Below are 22,209 nucleotides of genomic sequence, written 5' to 3'. Positions count from 1 at the left end.
ATAGGGCTGCCAACTTGCCTCAAGCTTTCAAGAATAAAATTTATTTTCTAAGATTTAAAAGTTATATTTAAAAGTCACTTTGTTGACTTACATTTAAAGTTCACGTTTAATAAAATTATTGGCAACCCTATGTTCAGAAAGATCTCATATTATCAACAATTAACACTCAAGAGTCAATCATCAAAAATAGTTTTTCATTACCAACTTTAAAATTAAAGAAACATACATTTTGAGACATATTTGAGGAAATGTTCCATTTAAAAACGTAATTACACACATTTAATTTTAATTAGAATCAATAGATTTAAAATACAGTGTATTTTTGCATTCATAAATTAATCATTAAAATAAGTATTTTACATAATAATTAATATTTCATTAAAATTATAGAAAGTGAAGAACATTATTTGGTATGATATTCGTTTCAAAATTTTCCAATTTAGAATAGAGACTTGAAATGCAGATAAACGAAAGAAAAACGTGTAGTTAATCTCTCTCTTTTTCTCTACCAGCATTGCAGCAGTGAGAGAAAAGGAGAACGGACGGCTCTAAAAGGCCTGTGTAATATAGGTCTATTGTATAACTTAGTGCCTGAGGTATCGGAGTGGTATCGTTCGTTTCAGCCAAATGACGTCCACTGCTGGACAAAGGCCTCCCCCAAGGTTTTCCATAATGCACGGTCCTGCGCTGCCCGCATCCAGGCTCTTCCCGCGATCTTTACCAGATCGTCGTTCCACCCAGTAGGAGGCCTGCTCACGCTACGTCTTCCAGCCCGTGGTCGCCACTCAAAAACTTTCCTGCCCCAACGGCCATCGTCTCTACGAGCTATGTGGAGTGTTTTTGTTACGTCAAATGTCAGCGAGACTTTTTTTTTAATCCACAACGAGGAAGCTCTTGGCCTGTATCTCACCTGATGGTAAGTGATGATCAGGCCGAAGGTGGAAGCGAGCTTCACCCGGAGGAACTGGCCATCTTACCTCTAACTGACGGAACACAACAACGCTGCTAACATTGTTGTTATGGCGACAGACTTAGGTAAGATGGTGGTAGCTAGCCAGGCGGACTTAGAACAAGCCCTACCACCAACCAAATTCCCAAACCCGGGACCTCTGCGTCTGAAGCAGGTGGTCTTACCACTAGACCACAGAGGCGACTTCAGGTTTGTATGCTCTGTCATGTTATAAATGTCAAAATCACCCCTCCCATGCCAGTCTTAAACCTCAGACACTGAGTTAAGCCCTAAACCTATTACTATCATATTGACAAGTCTTTAGTTAACTTAACCATTTCTAAATTAGCTAACTTTGATACATTTCTATTGAATACTATGGAATTATTTAGTAATATTAAACTATTTGTCCGTTCTATGTCTTACCCGCGACTATTTTACTTCAATATAGCACCAGCATGAGATATTAAGCTAGAAAGATCAAAATTTGAGACTATTTGTAAGGCAGAGTCGTTAACAATTAAGAGTCTCCCGTAAAGTTCTGAATATAATAGTTCGTAATAGCATCAAAGTGCCCTAGGAGTCTGTCATTTTGTTTTCTAGAGCTCCACAAGTTTCTGAACTTTTACAAAGGCATTAAAGGCACTAGTCTCTTCATCCTAGATTCCTCAATCCACATTTACAACGAATATGGTCTTGGCCTGCATCTCACCTGATTAAAAGTCTAAATTCTTACCAAGAATGAATAACAATTTTGGACTCTTAGCAAAAGCTATTTCAACACAAGAGGAAAATCAAAACAAAAATACAACAAATTCCAGCTAACGGGAGACCCTTAATGACCCTATCCTAATAATTGTTTAAGTACCTAGTTATGTATTACATATTTGTGCAGATTCGCAAGCGTTTGCCTACGTAATATTTTGACCTAAATAGTGTCGGTAAACTTCACTAAAACCTCGAAATGCCTTTTAAATTATAACATTAGGATCCTTCAGGCTGTCCACTGAAATTTGTGAATACAGAACATACAAAAACTGACAACATCAGGGGTATGTTTCATTTAAAAGTAATAAAGACCATCTCTCAATTATTAATTATGTTGGATTTGTACTTATTTCGATTGAAAATAAAGATACAACAAGCCCCCCTAGACAAGTGGCGAGACAAGAGTTGTATTGTCGAAAGGCCTTAGCTTTGACGTTTTTTGGATGGAGTTACATCGCTCCGTGAAAAGATACGATGTGCCACTTGTCTAGGCCTACAGAGCTACTCCGTAACGCCGTTTTTCATAGTTTTGGTTCTATCTCTCACTGTCGCTCGAACAAACATCAGCTTGGTGCGAGAGGCATGGACACATTCAACTCCAGTAGGCCTAAGAAGATGCGCGCCGCGATAAGCGGTTTGTCTTCAATTGCAATTTTGACGTCGATAAAAGTTATCACGGCGCGCATCTTAGGCCTACATGACAATGTGACGTTTTTGGGAGTAGCCTCTCCAAACTTGATTGCTGCATTGCTAGTATCCATTCAATCTATGAATGAAGATAAGCCTTCGAAAAATCTGTTTTCAATCCAAATCCGACATTATTATCTACATTGAGATAATCTCTATTGTACAATGAAATCACAACAAGAAGCTTTCACGTTCTACCTAGCGGCCAGCCTTAGGATTAGTTCTACATAAAATTTGAACACTGACATTCATCACAATTCACAACATTTGCGCGTAGTTTAACCCTCGAAGAAAAAGAAACAAACTTGTTTTTTTTTTCAGCAAGACGCAGTGAGATAGATTCTTCATCTTCATCATTCCATCTTGGTGACAAATAAATGAATAAATTATTAAGTGTATATGACACCCTTGAGGTGGAAAAATTCAACCTACTCTGTAATGATAATAAAGAAGACTTAATACATGGATAAACCTTAAATTGATTAAGAATTTTTATTCACTTTTTTATTCATCGGCGGCAACTCTCTCCCCTGTTTTATTTATTTCTATTTCTTCGAGAATCAATAACACTTCAGAATTAAGACTTAACTAGTAATAAAAGAGTCTACAAGCATTTACTTGTGAAACTTCTAGTTTGATGAAGCTAGACTTAAGACTTGGATTAGGCCATCTCATTTTACCTAATACATTGGGCGTACCTTTGGGGTCTTCCAAATAAAAAGGTTATTAGACCTAGCTAGGGCCTTTTCCCACCAAGATGTTTATCCCGTTTTTTTCAGAATCCCGTTTATTCCCGAATTCCAAATTCTAACGTTTCTGAATTTGGCGGGACACAGCAAACAAGATGTTAGGGTGAATGTTAATATTAAAACACGTATAAATACTAAACGAGATTCTGAAAAAAACAGGTTAACAGAGCCCTTAGTGTGAGGTTTGCTCAAAAGGTATTATTTGGAAGAGCCAATATTTCCATCTTTACAATCTTTAGTTCATAAAACCACCCGATTAACGAAGTTCGAAAAGCCATGAAGAAAAGCTAAGAAGAAAAAAAAGCCTAGCTTCATCAAAGCCAGAAACACTTCTAACTTGAAGTCTGATCGACCCTTCTTGTGTGACCCTTTTTCAGATATTTGTCCTACCTACATTTTGAATTGAAAAAATGTGCTAAAATTCTGAATATTCTTCTTAGTAGTTAGTTAATTACTGAGAAATTTGTATGTTTCCGTTCTGAATATTTTTGACTGTGATGTAGCGTGGTAAATTCTCAAAAGAATATTACCTATATCCATATTACCTACATAGCAACTACAACCCGGTCGAGTTAACTGCGTACCTCGCTGGAATGCGACTCACTCGCACACACCGCCCCGTCCGTACCAGAGCATCAATGGGACGTCACGGCCCGCCAGGTGCGTAGTTAACTCAACCAAGTTGTAATAAAATTGCTTCTCCAAAATTGCTGTTTCATCTCCAAAGATTTTAAGTAGAATTAATAAGTTTCTCCAGCTCATTCCTTATTCCTAAAAAAGAGTCTCACAAGACCTACCCAGGACACAGGACATACAGCTTACGAAAAGCTGTCGTTGACTTGTCTGCAGCACCGGATAAAGGTGGCCCTTCTGGGGAGTTCCCTAAGGTGTGCCGCCCCCACGTAAGTGCACGCCGACCGAAGTCCTCCTAAGATGTCCTTTACGGTTGCTGCAACGTCCCCTCTGTATTCGACTTCTACGGTTTTACCTGGAAGAAGATAAAGTTTAATAGGGACATTTTATCCCATTTGGGCTGGAGCCACGCCTTAGCGTCTTTCACCCATTGGAATATGAAGTACATATTCCAAGTCGAAGGGTTCATTTCCCCGAAGTTCTATCAACTACACAAAATATTTTCCAGGATGAAATTAACATTAATTGAATTCCTAGTAGTCGCCATTTCGCCAAAGCTTCTTCCATCATCATCATCACCATGATCATTTCAGCCATAGGACGTCCACTGCTGAACATAGGCCTCCCCCAATGCTTTCCATGTTGATCGATTGGTAGCGGCTTCCGTCCAGCGCTTCCCTGCTACCTTCTTCCATGTGCATGATTAAACAACCCTTTATCTCATGTGGTATAAGCTGTCGGCAAAAGTTACTACCTAATATCTTTGATTTGATAACAATTGATTTAGGTGACCCTAAAGCTCGCTCTCTAACCCTCACCTTCCGAAGACCGGTAATCCGCAATCCCTCCAGAGTGCTTCAGCATGGCTGTAGATGAGGACATGCCATAGAACAGCTTGACCTTCCTCCCGTCAGCTGTGGTCACCACGTCGCCTCCGCACTGGTCATGACCAGCAAACATTCCGCCAGCCATCACGAAGTCTGCGCCCGCGCCAAAAGCTTTAGCCACGTCGCCGGGGCAGGTGCAGCCACCGTCCTGGTATAAGGAAACAAATTTTATTTGCTGGAATACATTCTTACAATGAAGTAGAAAATTAAATTCACTTGGAATCGTGATCAAAGGTGAATAACTGCGGGGCTTTTTTCAGAGACAGAATACGAAGTTAACTATGTATGTTTCCATCACTGTCATGCAAACTGCAAGGAGATGACAGCTTCAGTGATAGTGACATCTTATCCGAAAATATATTAACGGCCCCATGGAATAACCCTACTGTTTTTGTACACCCTGCCTAAAATTCACAGTGAATTAAAATTCTAACGCGCGTTGTTGGTACTCGCTGAAAACCAGCTATCGCAGTATGATCTTTTGTCACCATGTTACGTTTTAGTTGAGTGCCCCTTCAGCATACCTCAATGAATTTTAAAAATGCTGAAAAATGTTATTCCTACTTATTCTGTAAAGACACTGAAACAGAAGTGTAAGGAAACGTACTCTACTGCCACTCTAGTCATACACATTTGGAGTTTCTTCAATAGAAAGAGAAAGAGAGAGAACCAGTGAGAACTTACAGAAATAATGTGTCCCTTGAGCCCGTGAGCGGCGTCCGCGCACTCGATGACGGCAGACAGCTGCGGGTAGCCCACGCCCGTCTTGATGCGCGTGGTGCACACGGAGCCTGGGCCGATGCCCACCTGTGGGATAGTACATTAGATTTCTGTCAAGATGGCAATAGCCTGCTGGGATACAATCCGATCGATCCCCGTCTAACGCTGCACAATTTTTTTATTCATTGGACTAAAACTAGTCCAGATACACAGACAGGAATTGAATCGACAACCACTAGAAACGACATACAGTCTGATATCTAAACCGTAGAGCGATTGTCGCCTTATTCTTCACTAAAATGGCCTTATAAGCTTATCATTAGCTAGTACCTGAAGTTAACTGAGCCAAAATTATTTCAAGCTTAAAGGTAAGTACGTGTAGGAATTACCTATAGTCCTATAGAATCATGTGTAATAATAAATTATTACGAACCTTTATAATGTCAGCACCAGATAGAATGAGTTCTTCTACCATTTCTCCAGTTACAACGTTGCCAGCCTGAAAAATGAATACAACTTGTAGTTAACAAGTCTAAAATATTCGCACTCAATAATTATGATGATGACGATGATAATAATAAAGAAGATGATGATAAAGATTGTGATGATAATAAAGATGTTGATGATGATCTTTTAAAGACTTACGATAATGGTGTGCGTAGGATACGCCGCCCGCACCCTCCTGACGTACTCCACAAAGTGTTGCGAGTAGCCGTTAGCGACGTCAAGGCACACGAATTTCAGCTCTTTCACGTTGTTCAGGATCTCTGAGAGACGCTCAAAGTCGGCTTCGGCTGTTCCTGAACTGGCCGCTAGAAAAGACACAAGAGCTCTAAGAAAGTGCTAATGATAATAATTTTTGCTAAGAACCGGTGGCTGGTTTAACAGTTTATTATGGGAAAATCCATGTGCGATTCAAACGCTACAAACTCGATCTTTATGCATAGATGAAGTCTGTGATTGGTTAATGCAATTTTTTGGATTAAGTACTTATCATACTATTGGTATACGCTTGTGTTCTTTGGCGTAAAATATTACAAGACTATGACGTGTAGTTTCTAGTTTCGTAATAACCTGTATCACAGATTACTAATAAGTAACTCCTGTATGTTCTTAATAATTAAAAATAGTTACCCATAAAACCCCCCTAAGATAAATTAATCTTTAAATTGGATTTATAAGTAGTTAAGCATTGTGTTCTTAAAGAAACCTAGCATCAAAATATAATTCCAAATGATGATCAAAGGAAGAATCCTGATACTAACCCATCTGCTCAAGGCACTCCGGGTGGTCCGTCGCAAACTTCACCCACTCGTCGATCGTGTAGTACTTGTGGATGCACGTGAACAGTCCGTGCTGGAAGCAATACAATCAATTCTCATTTGTTCAATGGACGTGCTGAAGATACAATCTAGTACATGAGTGCTAAGAGTCCCCGCAGACTCCAGACTTTTTCAGGCGATAGTTTGGTCGGGCTGTAAATCAATCTGAACATTGAACAGAGTCAAAATTTCTTTATTTGTAGAGACTTAAAAAATAGTACCTAGAAATCGTCAAATATTTTGCTCTTAACGTGCAGGAATGTGCAGAAAAAAATGGTGGATTTACCAATCCAGTGAGGGCCACGAATCTTTTGACCCTACCAGTGCTTCGAGACCAAGGGAGGCAAGGGCTGAGAAGAAGCGCCGGAACCGCAGTGAGCTACCCATTTTCGTCATATCATCTCGCTCTATCGCAAATAACGATCATATTGATGAGAGCGAAAGAAAAAACGGATATGGGTAGCTGGAATGGTGGCCTACTGTACGCATATTACACCGTTTTGGTATCTGCCTATTCCTCATACAAATTATCCGACATAAAATCTTTAGTCTGCAGGGACTCTTAAGAGCATTTGAATGACCGAAATATAAATTGACACTAGTTCGGTGAAGAGCAAACCGCTTTGTTAATCATTGTCATTGGAAATTTAGCGGGAATCAATATTAATAACTAAAAATGTCTTTTGAATGGATATGAAGAAAATTGTTATTGTAAGTTTACCCTTTATATGAGAGAAAGTCAAAATTAGAACCTTACAGTCAAATTAACCATCAACTCTGACTGCGGAGAAGTGAGAAATAGGTACCATTTAGTAATACGACAATATTATGTAAGACCTAACAGTTTGTTTTGGTAGCTATTAATAGTACATGTAATGTGCTTATTTTTAATTTTCATAACGTTTATTTATGTAAATGTTATCGATGTTTGTTTGGATAGTAATGTAGGAATTAATTGAATAGGTACCTACTATTCAACTTTGTTTCCTTGCGCTTTTACCGAGAACTGTTTGTTGAATTAAATTGCAAATGTAAAAGATTATAATCAGCAAGCAACAATGTAGATTTATTTCTGGGTATTTATTTTGGTAGGTAAGTTAGATTTATCATAACTTTTCCACAATGGGACTCTCACACAATGCGTTTTTGAATCGTTGTAACTTGATACCGATTCATCGTCATCATTTCAGTCACAGTATGTCCACTGCTGAACTAAATCTTAGACATGTTCAGTTCAGTCAAATTACCTAAAGGTAAGGTTTAAAATTAAGGAACTAGTACTATATTATTAGTACTGGGACGTTTACCCACAAGGTGGACCGACGACATCGTAAAGGTAGCAGGGAAGCGCTGGACGCAGGCCGCTACCAATCGATCAACATGGAAAGTATTGGGGGAGGCCTATGTTCCGCAGTGGACGTCCTGTGGCTGAAATGATGATGATGATGAACTAGTATAGTAAGTACCTTGGAGAGCTCCTTGGCCATCTCGAAGGTGCCGACGGTGTCCATGTTGCTGGCCATGACGGGCACTCCTCGGTACGTCTGCCCCGAGTTGCGGAACGTGATCTCCCGGTACAGATCCACCTGGAACGAGATATTTGTATGTTACTAATGGTCTAAGAGCCCAGTGCCCGTACCCACCTCATAAGGGTATGGTGGCCTACCCCAAGATGTTGGACTACCGATTCGAAGATGATAGTTGATAGTACCAATCCTTCTCCTCTCTGATCATGGCATGTCAGGAGCCAGGACCTCAATGAATTTGCCATGGGCCTTGGAATAGTTACGCCATTGCTCCCAGCCAACAACAGAATGTTGAACAATCATAGAGTTTGGGATACTGATGACGCTGTCTTGAGGGAAGGTGCCCAGAAGCCTAGCCACATTGTCGTGCTGAATGAAGGCTACTTCTTTGACCTAGGAACAGGCCAGCTTTCGAATCGTAAGAAGTTTCTAAACACTCATTTTATAGAGAACACTATTAGCGAGTATCGCAATTGATTACTAGTTATTATACATGTGAAAGTTTGTGAGCCTGGATAGAAGGATGTTTGTTACTCTTTCACGGCAAAACTACAAATCTGTTTTTGTTGAAACTTTAATTTACTTTACCTATATTGGGTTCCGTAGTTACCACAATATATTTCAGAAGCAAGCAATTTCTTCATCTAAAGTCACTTTTAATATTTTCTTCTAATTAATTTTTATTAGGTAAGAAAGAAGAACGGTCACGCCCCATACAAAAAAAACCCAGACCCGACAGAAACGAGACATACCTCAGTTTTTTTGTCATGTCTTAATTAGTTAAATTATATATTTTTTATATTTGAAATCGATGTATAACACCAAAATATTACCCTTTGTTTTTGTTCAGGCGTTATACAAAAACTAATACAAAATGCCTATTTATCACCAAAATTGGTAAATGTATGTACCTAAATGTCTATTACAGCTGCTATGGAATGTATCTAGGTGACCTGGAGATACAGCCGGATTATACAGGGTGGTTAAACATATGGAACGAAAAGTGATCTCACTCGATTATTTCTAAACTATACAAGATATCGAAAAACTAGTTACTGATTCTGAAAGTGCTTCACGAGCTCTTTCAAATGGTACCAATAATAGGTTACAGATTATGGAAACTGGTAACATTGAATTTTTGGATTTTGTAACTTCTTGTTTCCAACCTGTATAATCCGGCTGTATCTCCAGGTCACCTTGATACATTCCATAGCAGCTATTTAGGTACATACATTTACCAATTTTGGTGATAAACAGGCATTTAGTATTAGTTTTTGTATGACGCGTGAACAAAAACAAAGGGTAATAATTTGGTGTTATACATAGATTTCGAATATAAAAAAATATATAATTTAACTAATTAAGACATGACAAAAAAACTGAGGTATGTCTCGTTTCTGTCGGGCCTGGGTCACAGATGACCGTTCTTCTTTTTTTATAATACTCATGAGTTAAACGACTATTACTCTTAACCGTTATGGTTAAGTTTTATAAGGAAAACTGAATATAGCGAAGTCACCCTCATTTTTGTCGTCGTAGCGAGTCAAATTCAACTCGGAAGATATGACTATCCTCAAAGCAGATCCGAGGGAGGTCGTTAGTCGATACACACTTGGCTAGGCGCCTAGTTTGACGGTTTGTTTCTTGGCTGGCGGAAGTGGGCCGCATTGCCAGTGCAGTGGGTCACGGTCTTTGTAATATCACTCTTCCTTATAGGCCCGTATTGTAAAACGAATCTCAAGATTATTTTCAAGATTAAACAAAAGGGATTGGTTTAGGGTTTAGAGGTTTCTCAGTTTCGGCCGATTCTACATACAAATTAGAATCGGGCCCAACTATCGACCGAATAAAAGTTTGTAGTCTGTGTCTGTGCGGAGTCTAATGCCCGTTTTCACCATCTAACCCTAATTTTTAAGTGACCCCTATGGTAACACATAACAGGAATTTTGTTTTCAAAAGGGTCACTTAAAATTAGGAATTGATGGTGGAAACGGACATAACACCCTTATTCATAAACGATGCTTGCTTAATGTGAAGCATTAACGCTATGCGAACAATGACATACCATAAAAACATCTTAGTATGCGAAGTCGAACGCACAGCCTGTGGCACAGCGTTGAATAGAGCTCTGTGATTGGTTTGTGTGTGTCACTTCGCCACTCAAGTATTATATTTTGTCTATGAATAGGTTTTTTGGGACCCTGCAAGTGCATCCACGCGCACTGTGAGACCTCATAGTAATGTTTGCGAATACGGGTGTTAGTCTCGGATAGTATGGATGTCTAAGCACATAGAGTTGCCGATAACCAATAAAGATTATTTGTTAGATTGTAGGTACTATAACCTAACCTCTACAGTCTACACCTCTATCAGCCGATCTGTTATTAGTATAGAGTTTGTGTTATGGTGTCTAGGTAACGGGTAATAACTAAAATAAGAGTCAAGGACGAATGTATGTATAATAATAATATGACGTCGTTCGTTAACTCATTCATCATGGAAGATTCGAACCCGCGAATGAGGATCAGTACTGTTGTAGAAAATGCAATAAAACTAGTATCTACGTTAATCTTTAAGACATAAGAAAGATATATCTTTTTGAATTATCCAAATCGGACCATTACTTACGAAGATATTAAGTAATAAACATAGGCCGTTTTTGCCGCTAAAAGTCAACGTACGCAGGGCCGCGTGACGTCACTATATCCGAATCGAGCGCAGCCGGCGTACTGCGTGGATAGAAAATATTTTTTTCCAGCTAAACTATCAGTTTTAGAAAAAAACTTTTAATAACATTTATTCATCAAAATAAAGTAACCTATCGACCAGTAATTTTTAAAAATAAAAATTGTGAAAAATAAGTATCGCTATGTCCAAAAACCACATTTTTATAGGATTCGATGGAATGCGGAGACGCGGTTGGGGTGAGTGTAACTTTATGATTGTTTGTATTGAACATAATAATACATAATATGAGTGCTAATACCCAGTTTCTGGCCTAGAGGGGGGGGGGGGATAAGTCATACCCAGCTTAAAGCCTGGGGGGAGGGGCAAGCCTTACCCAGCTTCTTGCCTTGGTAAGAGGGGGGGAGAGGCAAGTCATACCCAGTTTCTGGCCTAGGGGGGGGGGGGTTAGTCATACCCAGCTTCTGGCCGAGGGGCCTAGCTTATGCTTATGGGCTTATGGACTGGGGGGAGGGGCTTACCCAGCTTCTGGCCTGCGGGAAGAGGGGGGGGGGGGTCAAGTCATAACCAGTTTCTGGTTCTGGCCTGGGGGGGGGGGGGGGGGTAAGTCATACCCAGCTTTTGGCCTAGGGGGAGGGGCAAGCCTTACCCAGCTTCTGGCCTGGGGGGAGGGGGAGGGGTCAAGTCATACCCAGTTTCTGGCCTGAGGGGGGGGGGGGGGTAAATCACACCCGACTTCTGGCCCGCCCATGGGAACGGCGAATAGATAGGTAGGTTTAACTCAGAAAAACTAAATAACAGGTAGGTATTGCGTGTACATCGAAATGATCTTCATAGCAATGTCTTGTAGCCTAGGCAGAGTGTATCTGCCTCAGCTATACTTATTGTTAGAAGTTAAATTAATACTTATACATTTTTATACTTTACTTGGACGAAGATATGACTCAACAACTGCACTTATGAACACTTTATTTGCATAAATCGCCAAATATACCACCGCGGAGACCCTAATCGCGTCTCCGCGTTCCATTGAATCGTATGAGCGTATGGATTTTTTGCGATATTTTTCACAATTTCTATTTAAAAAAAAAACCTATCGATAGCTTACTTTATTCTGATGAATAAATGTCATAACAAGTTTTTCTCTAAAACTGATAGTATGGCTAGAAAAAAATATTTTCTATCCACGCAGTACGCCGGCAGCGTTCGGATCGGATATAATGACGTCATCGGTCCCGCGCCAGGCGGTCAGTGAACTTTTTTAGTAATTTGGCCATAACTTTGTAAATTTTTGTCGTAGAACAAAAATTTTTGGACTGTATATTAAGGATTTCTTAGACCTATAAATCTGCATTCACAGCTAAAAATCGAAATGATCCTCATTATGGAGCTCATTAGGTAGCTTTTATTGTATTTTTTAATGTTAAGGAAAACCTCACTGGAACTGGAAAACATTACTTAGTGGATATAAAAATATCCAGTAAGTAATATTTTATATAAAATCAGAGATCTGTGTTTTATTCTCAAATTCTAAAATAACCCCAATTGATTCAAATAAATGTGTCCTGAATGAACAACATACAATCGAAATGAGAATCTAAAACCCAAATCACAAGAACAATTCCTACTGCTTGATCACAAAAGCTATGGCCGCTCCTATTTGTACTATTTCTGGAGATTTTATTTCATGTTCTTTTGACGTTACATTCGCGGGATTGTAAATAAATAACAGATTTTATCTTTGCGAAGATTTCCACTAAATTACAGAGCAAAGCTTGCTTTCCGCAATTATCCGCATTTCGTTGCGGACTTACTCAATACTCAATATGTTTACAGCACAGTTTTTGTAGTGAAGCTATAGTTAGCCTTTTAATCTATGTCTCATTAATCCTGAAACCACGTAGGAACCCTGTATCAGTCAAAAATCAGTAATAAAGCTAAATTGTCGGCTAGACGGTATAAATACGTACTATAGTATATAAATATATGCTATACATATGTATAGCTCACTACGACCAGGCGCCGTGCCAACCGTGCAATGTCAGTGGACCTATGAAATTCTTTGGTGGTGTAGATGTTACTGTAAAAGCTCGAACTATGGTTAATCTTAAGATTTAAGTGTAAGTCTTAAGATTTACCGATATGAGTTGGTAAATGTAAGTATTTCTGAAAATACGACGATTTTTTCGAGCTTTTACCATTTGAATTCAGTATATGCTAGGTTTTACCTCTGTCAGCTGGTAGATGTTGGTTTTAGGAATAAAACAATGAGTAATTCTTAATTACTTACTTTCATCAACTATTAGACAAAACAGGTAGGTACATAGTATTATAAAGGTATCATATGATAGAAATAAGTACAAATTAATACCAACTCATTTAAATTATTTGCAATCATTTCTTTTTCTTGTGTTTTGGTGTTCACAATTTTACTGTTTCCTTTTTTTTATTCCTTCTGACTCATTACCAACGATGTTGTTTTCGTAAAAGTTTACAGAAATTTTAATTAGTAAGATTACAACAAAAATGATAATACCATGGAGTCCATGGTATTATCATTTTTGTTATTTCGTCCATGGCATGGACGAAATGTGAAGTGGAAAAAATCGGAATTATTATATAACCCAGCATTGATAGTAGCGCATACCTGTAAATATCATATCTAGCCTATCTAGGACATTGAAATTTTGTACTGCATGCATCCTACTAATATTATAAACGCGAAAGTTTGTGTAGATGTTTGTTACTCTTTCAAGCACAAACTACTCAACTGATTTTGATGAAACTTTACAGTATTATTGTTTATAACCCAGAATAACATAATAGGTTATAATTTATGGCGATCTGTGACAAATTAAATTTCACGCGGGTGAAGCCGCGGGCAAAAGCTAGTATTTTATATGACATGATCTTACGTTGCTAAAGAAAAAACAAGGCAGTGACATCATGGTTTGTTTAGTTGTATTAAAATGAAAAGTGATGCCGTGGTCTTTCTTTTTAGTTCTTAAATTGTTCGTACATTTAAACAATATAAAAAGGCTGCGCTCGTGTAATGCGTAGATAAGACCGACTGTTACCTGTCAAAAATGCTTGTTGTTTTTCAACATTTACCGTGCCATTAATGTAAATCCTAAGATTTACCAAAGAAATGGTGGTAAGAGTTCGAATCGCAAACCTTTTGGGACATTTACCATTAGGAATTGGTAGATCTTAGGTTTTACTGGAATATCTTAGGATTTACTGCAATTCGAGCTTTTACAGTAACATAGACAATATTATCTTGCTGAACTGAAAGTACCTGAAACTTTCATAATTGTTAGGTGGGTGTATTTTTTAATTAAAAATAATTATTAGGAAAAGAAATTCAGTGCCGCTCTATATTATATGGATTTAACTATAAAAAAAAACTTCTGCATACTATGTAATTGAGCTGTAACAATTTGGGACGTGATTTTAGAGATACTTACTTAATCCCATATAAAGTTTTGGTTTTTGAACACTAAAATTACGTCCTTTCGGATTAAACTTTTTGTAGGTATAATCTGTGGTATAATGTAAAAAAAAATAGTAATAAAGATCTCTATTTTATATTATTATATGTATTATGTTTAAGTTTGTTTCATAGTCATGATTTGCAAACTCCTGCAAATTTTCGTCTCTGTCACTTTGAATAACGGCAAATTAACCTTCTACTATGATATTTTAATTTAAGTTAAGCCACTAATTTATTACCCTTTGTCGCTATTCGTCTGTTGTGGTTAGATTAATTACGTTGTCAATATAGGTCTTAATGATTAACTCTTCGAAAACTTGTCAGTGCCTAGTAATTCTAGGTAGGTACAATAGAAAATTATAGTTCATAATAAGTATAATGGTTTCTTCTTCAGATGATAATGGACACAGATATGAAATTATGTATACTTCGAAAACCGGCATAGGAACCTTCCTCATGATCCTCTATAAGAACCTTAAAAACCGCATGAAAATGGTTCAGGTTAGTCATTTTTCCGAGTGTTTTTTTCTTGGTTCTTAGTTTTTCTCGTGATCCGTACATTACGATACTTGATACCCTTTAGTGCATTATTTCTTATTTTAATGTAGTTTTTTATCCCATTATTTTGTGTATAGGTAAGCAAGTATTTAGTGCTCAGTTTCATATTTTTAGTCTATTTATTTACATCGTTACATAACATAAGAAATGCGATAAATAATGATGATAGAGTATTTCATTAATGCACGGCATGAGTCAACCGGCGCACGCGCACGTGCCACACGTGCGTGACGTCACAATATGTCCAGTCATAATCGGAGCATTATTGTTTCAATTAACACGTTTTACGCTCTCATGTGACTATGAGCATGACATGAAAACGTTTATGTTTTGTGTACCTACTACTTACGTAGATACTTTTAAAATAACTTGAAAAATTCGAACTGCCTATAAGGTGGGAATGGAACCCACGAGATATTTTATAAAAATATTTAGATAGAGAGGCGACTCTTAATGCCAGATTTTTTTTAACTAGGTACTTAGGTACATCAGATAATGTCAAGTGCCAGGTCGAATGACCCTTACCTATGTCTGGGAAAATCAGTTGGGAAAAACAATAAAAGGCCAAGAGCTGGGCAATCAGTAAAATGAAGTTGTTTTTCGGGAGATTTTACTTGATGGTACCTACTTCGTCGGGAGGACTGACATTGGGGACAATGTTTATTCCACTAGCTTAGAATGCGGTTCACTTTAAAATTACGCAGTTAGAGACGATTTCCATTGTACGTCTACCATAAATATCTAGATCGATATAAAAATCAGGTTTAATGTCTTTTAAACAGACGTTAACTGCTATTGTTATGCCTGCGCCTCTGTTAACTATAATTTCCTTGTCAGTTATATGCAATCCGAAAGATATAAATCAGCTGACAGTGAGATTATGCTTCACAAAACCTAAGCCCGGTTTCCACCAAGACGAAGCAGAGCGGAGCAGAGAAGTGTTTTGAATAACCAATCAGATTTCATTATTTCCACTGCTCTTCTCCGCTGCTGTCTCTGAATTCTATAGAAAAATTTGACGGTGCGACACTTCTCCGCATTTTGTTCCACTCCGCCTCGCCTTGGTGTAAAGGGCCTTACGTTAACCTTGAATTACGCCAGGACAGACACGAATGTCTGCAGATTGTATAGATAACCTTATCTCTATCAATTTTGTGAGCATGCACTTTAGTATTTATCAGTGAAGAAGATTAAGCACCACTATAGATGATTTTACATAATTTTTTGGTATAAAAGCGTCACTGACTGGTATCCCAGGGATGGAAAGAGAAGTAGAGGTCGCCAACAAACAAGATGGGAAGACGACCTAAAACTCATAGTTGGACACTATTGGAGAAGGGTAGAACGCGACAGGTCCTAATGGAAATCGTTGGAGGAGGCCTATGCCAAGAGGCAAACTGAGCTTCGGGATATTTTATAACACAGATCTTAATATTTAACATATTTTCTAATTATTATGTAACCAAGTTCAGAATAAAAATGCTTATTATTACAGAGGAACTAATATCTTACCTCCAACTGCCAACACACAACAACGACGCGTTGTTTGCCTAATTTTATCTCAAAGAGAGGGACCTACAATTAATTCTTAGTTGAATGATCTTAGTTATTTCGTTGAAGGGACAGTGACAATTCTTTCCTGAACATTTGGAACATAGATTAAATTAAAACCTATCTTTCTACGGCATAATAGCTAATCTGATTACATTTATTACTTACATTATTTGTCGGCCATTTGGTGTAGTGGTTCGAAACGGACTACTATTCCGGAGGTAGCGGGTTCGATTCCCGCACAGTACAAACAGTTGTGTGCATGAACATATTTGTTTGTATTGGACTGGGTGTTTTCTATGTATAATAAGTATGTATTTACAAAAAAAAAGAAAATATCCGTTGTCTAGTACCCATAGTACAAGCTTTGCTTAGTTTGGGACTAGAAGCGCAGTGTAAAATGTCTAAGGATATTTATTTATTTATTTATTATATCAAAAAGGCAATAACTTTCGTCCGGATTACCTTTCACTTTTTGCATTCCTTTTCTTTTGGGAAATCAAATCGGTAGGGTTGCCTACCAAAAGAAAATTTAAAGTAACCCGATCGAAATGAAAAAGGCCCTTTAGTTAAAAAGTTTGTTCTTTTGCGAATCAGTATCGCGTTAAGACAAATTGGTCTAAAACAGTGAAGGGAGTAATAATAATATTATTTAAGCAATTCCTCAGACAATGTGTCATGATATGGCTATACCAATTTGTCATGATATCTAGACCATGCATTACCCTTACAACGTTCTATGAATAAATCATATTCCTGCTCATTTATATTCAACCAGAGAATGCCGAAATTGGATCCAGCCTATACTGGGGACTGAGAAAATGGAGCCGTCCTTGAATCAATGACGAAAGAAGGTTAGTTAAACATCTTTTCCTTCGTTCTTTTCAGCCAAATGACGTCCACTGCTGGACAAAGTCCTCCCCCAAGGATAGGATTTTCATTACGACCTTATACATCTTTTACTGCGGCAGTAGGATCGAGAAAGAAATCTTTTGTAAAGTCACAGGCAAAATATGTTTGTATAGGTCGCGTAATGAGAGTTGAGGCCAACATGTACTCACACAGATGTAATATTTGAATTCAGGACACACAAATCCGTCAGAATATGTAAGGTGTTAGCACGACAAGCGTATACAAATGCAAATCTTACAAACAAAAAATTAGTAGATAATTATAAAAATAAACAAGTTTACAAAAAAAAAAACACGACTTTGGACAAAAAATAACTTACCCGGCAAACTTTGTACCGCTAGTAAAAACTTGTCAACTTATCTATCTAGGTACATAGCTCTATCTGTCTGTAATGTATAGCCTATGTTTATCAGAGATAAAGTAAAATGATGAAAGATTTTTTCAAATCGGTCCAATAGTTTCGGAGCCTATTCAACACAAAGTACAAACAAACAATAGCCACGATAGCATAACGGTGAAGTGGTCGGAGTGGCGAGATCCGAGGAATGCGGGTTCGAATCCCACCGCCGCTCGACTATTGTGGTGAGCCCACTCGTAACACAAGCTTATTTAGCTTAACACGAGAGGCTAATGGGACCATTAGTAATTTGTGCAATACAAATCTATATAAATAAATAAATAAATAATCATCAATCATAATAATGTCGTAGTCGGTGAGCAAATACGCGCGCGATATTGTTTTTCTGTGACAGACAAAATTCCACGCGGGCGAAGCCGCGGGCGGAAAGCTATTTGCTAATAACCTTTAAAAAAAACAATCAAATCTTTTCTCTTTAATATTATTAGTGTAGACGTTTAGCAGCCCTACTAAAGCGAATAAAAAGCTGCTTACTTTAATGTAAGATTGCACGAAAACCCATAGATTGAAGGTTAAGTTGCGTGTTTGCTCAGTAAATATATGAATCAAAAATACATACAATTCAATAGGGGAATACGATTAATAAAAGGGAGGGTTTTTTTCGGGGGTTGATAATGGCAACCAAATCTTCTTGGCAACCAAAAATATCTGCTTCTCTTGTAAATCGCACAATTAAATCTAGATTTTGTTAATTCTATACATTTTCGTGGATTCTGTGGAGATAACCTGCTGGTTTCAATCATAATCATTTATTTGCCTTAAATAGGTGGTTACAGAGTAATTCTTATTTAATATAATGTTACTTAAGACCTATTTAGTCATAGACTATGACATGCAAATATAAAGAACTAGCTTTCCGCCCGCGGCTTCGCCCGCGTGGAATTTTGTCTGTCACAGAAAAACTTTATCGCGCGCGTCCCTGTTTCAAAAACCGGGATAAAAACTATCCTATGTTCTTTCCCGGGACTCAAACTATCTCTATGCCAAATTTCATCAAAATCGGTTGCGAGGTTTAAGCGGGAAAGCGTAACAGACAGACAGACAGACAGACAGACAGACAGACAGACAGACAGAGTTACTTTCGCATTTATAATATTAGTTGGGATGGTTAGATACAGCGTGAGCAAATTAAATTTAATGTCAATTTCAAATGTCATCGAATTCAAAGCAGAAAGTTTCGGCATTTGTTTTTATTAATTATCTAGGACAAATTACAGGTTTCTAAGTATTTCAAAGAAATTATACGACCATATCTCTATTTTATACCAGCTAGTTTGAATCTGCGAACTCTACGGTTGCGGATTCAATTCCCATCAGAAACTTCGGTATTACTAATTCACGACCAGTAGAATCTTTAGAAATTAGTATTAGTTAAAATATGCAATTTATTTTCCGCGTAGATTTTCACGATAAGTAGCCTAAATAATAATAGACTACGTAAGTTGGCGTATTTATTATTTTTTATCAAAATCCGTCCAGTACTTTTCGCATAAATAAGTAACAAACATCCATCCATCTTCACAAACTTTGGCGTTTATTTTAAAAGATATTAGAACATAAGATATTAGATTATATGTATCTATGTGTATGTCTATTATATTAATATGTATTCTTATGTTATTTTTATTAAGTATATTAACTAAATCGTCACATTTATTGCACCGCCTTAGTCTCTCTATTCGACCTGTGGTTGACTGGCAGAGAATGCCACCTGGCATTAAATCCGCCACTGTACAGTTTTATGTGCAAAAGGCATAAATAAATAAATTAAATAATATAATACATGGACATTATTTTTCCTATCAGGAAAGATGTAGAGTACGCACATTAGGTTATTACTGGAGTATCTTAAGTATTTCTGATGCGATTTTGCAACGAAACTGTATATCCTAAGGTACAGACGAAAGCACATCGTATTACCCATATTTGCTGCAAATTCGCTTCTATTACAACTGCATAAGAACCCACAGTTTTTACCTTGACGTCTCGTCTCTACAATAATAAAGTTCACGGAAACATGAACTATTTTCCCTAAGATTTTTAAACAATTTGAACCGCTAACTTTTTAAATAGATACAAAAAGTCGTTATGCAATGCCAGCTCTCAAATTCCCAGACTTTCAGCGATACAATTTCACGAAATCGCGAAAATGTCTCAGCTGGCCTTTACTGAGCCTTGATCTTAAAAACTAAAAAATACACTTACATCGTTTCTGCTCCTTAACGTACTTCTTTTGGGTCTTAGTAGCACGTCTTTAAAGTCCAATTTAACTTCGTTTATTATGTTAGGCATTTTCACTTAACACTATTATTTCGGACGTCAAAATAGAGTCGCGACGTGCGGCCGTCGTCGCGCTGATCGACTGACTGGGAAAGTTGCCATAGCGTGCAATTTGTTTCCGCAATTATAAATAGATGGGTAATATAAATATAGTAACATTGTCATTATAAGTGCTCGATAATGCTTCAATAGTAGCTTTTTCTTTGTGTTTTGTGGATGCTAAATTACATGAGTGGTTAAATTTTACAGTCTCTTTATGTCTTATATTATAAAATACTCGGTCATATCTACCCAACATTTAAAAAAACATTTAAATCGTAATACTTCAATCGCAAATCTTGATTACTTAAATTAATGCTTAGAGAAAAACTGTAAGTATGGGTTTTGTATTCTGTTCCTGTTTATTATTAATTATATCTTTCAGTCAATAATATTTAAAATTTACGCCTTAGTTAATAAAATCCATGAAAGTGTTCAGTTTTATCAATTTTAATTATCTTAATCCAAAAACAATTCGTCTCTACATTTAAATCACTTTAAAATTGCCTCAAAAATAAGCAGTTACCAAAACCTGGCAACACATATCGCTACAGGCGTGACAGTGACGTCACGAGGACACACAGAAATACCCGCTTTCAGCCTCTAGGTGAAGGTTATGAAAAAAATCGTTCCCGGGCGTGAAAAGATATTGATACTTTTTTTAAACTCTTTTTTATTTTGGCCAGCCAGGTATATGTGTTGGATTAAATAAAAAAATAAAAACGGTGACGTGGTAAAAAGGTTTGTTATTGACAAAACTATCAGCTGTTCGGTTCGCGCATGCGTGTTGGGGTTTTTAGCACAATGTAGACGAACACAATGGGCCCATCTCACAATATGTCCGTTAAATCTTGATAAGTTATTTTTATTCGTTTTTTGTAAGGGTACACCGTGGAGAAATTACTAAAAAACACTAAAAAGCTTGGCTGCAATTGTCTCGCTCTTATGGCTATCTATTATCGTCTTATCCTATGTTTAATTAACACGCTTTATGACTCATAACTACAAAATTAAATATGCTCTAACCTCATGGACCTATAAATTCATGATTCCTTCTTAAATTTTGGAAAAGATCTAAACAATTTTGTCAAACTACAACTTGGACCTTCAGTAGGTATAAAACAAAATAGAAAAACAGGGGAAAAAATAGAAAATAAAGGTCTTATAAATGATCGCTCTCATTCATGCAGAAAGAAGAACATGTAGGTCTACAAGATTAGTACAAGTTATTTCATTGCTAACACGATACAAAGTAAACCATCATAAAATGATGTTTGTATTTAAATGTTTACATTATGACGAGCATCCGTTTCGCATTGGCCAGGACATTCAGTCGCTCTTATCTCGCAAATCTTTTATCTAAATCTTTAATACCTCAAACCTTCAAAATAACGATAATTCATTTAATCATTATCATCAGGTCAATTGGTTTCCAGTTTCCACTGTATGTACGACATGACCCTCTTAAATTACCAGAGGCAAATTGGCCTACACTCCAGTTAGTATTTAAAAGTAAATTATTTATGTAAAAGCTTTAAAAAGAGTTTTTACACGTCCCGGTATTTTTTCCCTACTACTGTTTCGGGACAATAATGGGCCAGTGCTGAGAAGAAGCGTAAGAACTAAATTGTCAGCCTCTAAAGATCTCTATAAATTGCCTATAGCCAGATTCGGAAAGGGGTTTACTGTTCTCTTTACAATTATGATGAAAATTGATATGACATTGACTGCTCTTGGGTTTACAGTTATGCCTATAAGATTTACGTATGAATTTTTAATTTTAACATCTTACTTAGACTGAATGATTCATGCAATAAAAATTAAAATGACACGGTAAAATTTAAATGATTTTGTATACAATAAAACCCTGCAAAGCGCAATATCACTTAGTGCATGCAACGTCATTTATAGTTGTTAAAACAGTTGAATTGAAAGTAGGTAATCGGGATTTCAGGGGTTAAATCGTATTGGTACGTACTGGCGCTCTGACAGACACATTGTCATGTAGGTAAAACAAAAGACTAATTTGTAG

The 22,209-nt window shown here is 37.2% G+C and overlaps 1 protein-coding gene across 1 annotated transcript; it reads right to left on the bottom strand.

Moving 5' to 3' along the window:
• Nucleotides 1-862: 862 nt before the first annotated feature.
• On the bottom strand, nt 863-20,215 carry LOC135082839 (GMP reductase 1-like). Its single transcript, XM_063977602.1, has 8 exons — nt 20,064-20,215; nt 8,182-8,301; nt 6,659-6,749; nt 6,039-6,205; nt 5,827-5,892; nt 5,358-5,480; nt 4,605-4,821; nt 863-4,141 (listed from the first exon to the last, which is right to left on the bottom strand). Exons 1-8 carry the CDS (start codon nt 20,148-20,150, stop codon nt 3,972-3,974), a joined length of 1,041 nt encoding a protein of 346 aa, XP_063833672.1. The 5' UTR covers nt 20,151-20,215; the 3' UTR covers nt 863-3,971.
• Nucleotides 20,216-22,209: the final 1,994 nt, after the last annotated feature.

The sequence above is a fragment of the Ostrinia nubilalis genome, chromosome 22, assembly GCF_963855985.1.
Source record: "Ostrinia nubilalis chromosome 22, ilOstNubi1.1, whole genome shotgun sequence".
NCBI classification, from domain to species: Eukaryota; Metazoa; Arthropoda; class Insecta; order Lepidoptera; family Crambidae; genus Ostrinia; species Ostrinia nubilalis.
The sequence above is the reverse complement of the archived record's forward strand: the minus strand, read 5'-3'. Positions and strand labels throughout refer to the sequence as shown.

What these genes read in the sequence shown, in the direction of transcription:
- LOC135082839 (XM_063977602.1), bottom strand. Translation starts at nt 20,150, where the DNA reads ATGCCTAACATAATAAACGAAGTTAAATTGGACTTTAAAGACGTGCTA. An exon ending in TGGCCAAGGAGCTCTCCAAG is followed by an intron (nt 6,750 to 8,181) that starts GTACTTACTATA and finishes TATTGCTTCCAG; the next exon opens with CACGGACTGTTCACGTGCAT. An exon ending in TCAAGGGACACATTATTTCT is followed by an intron (nt 4,822 to 5,357) that starts GTAAGTTCTCAC and finishes TCCTTATACCAG; the next exon opens with GACGGTGGCTGCACCTGCCC.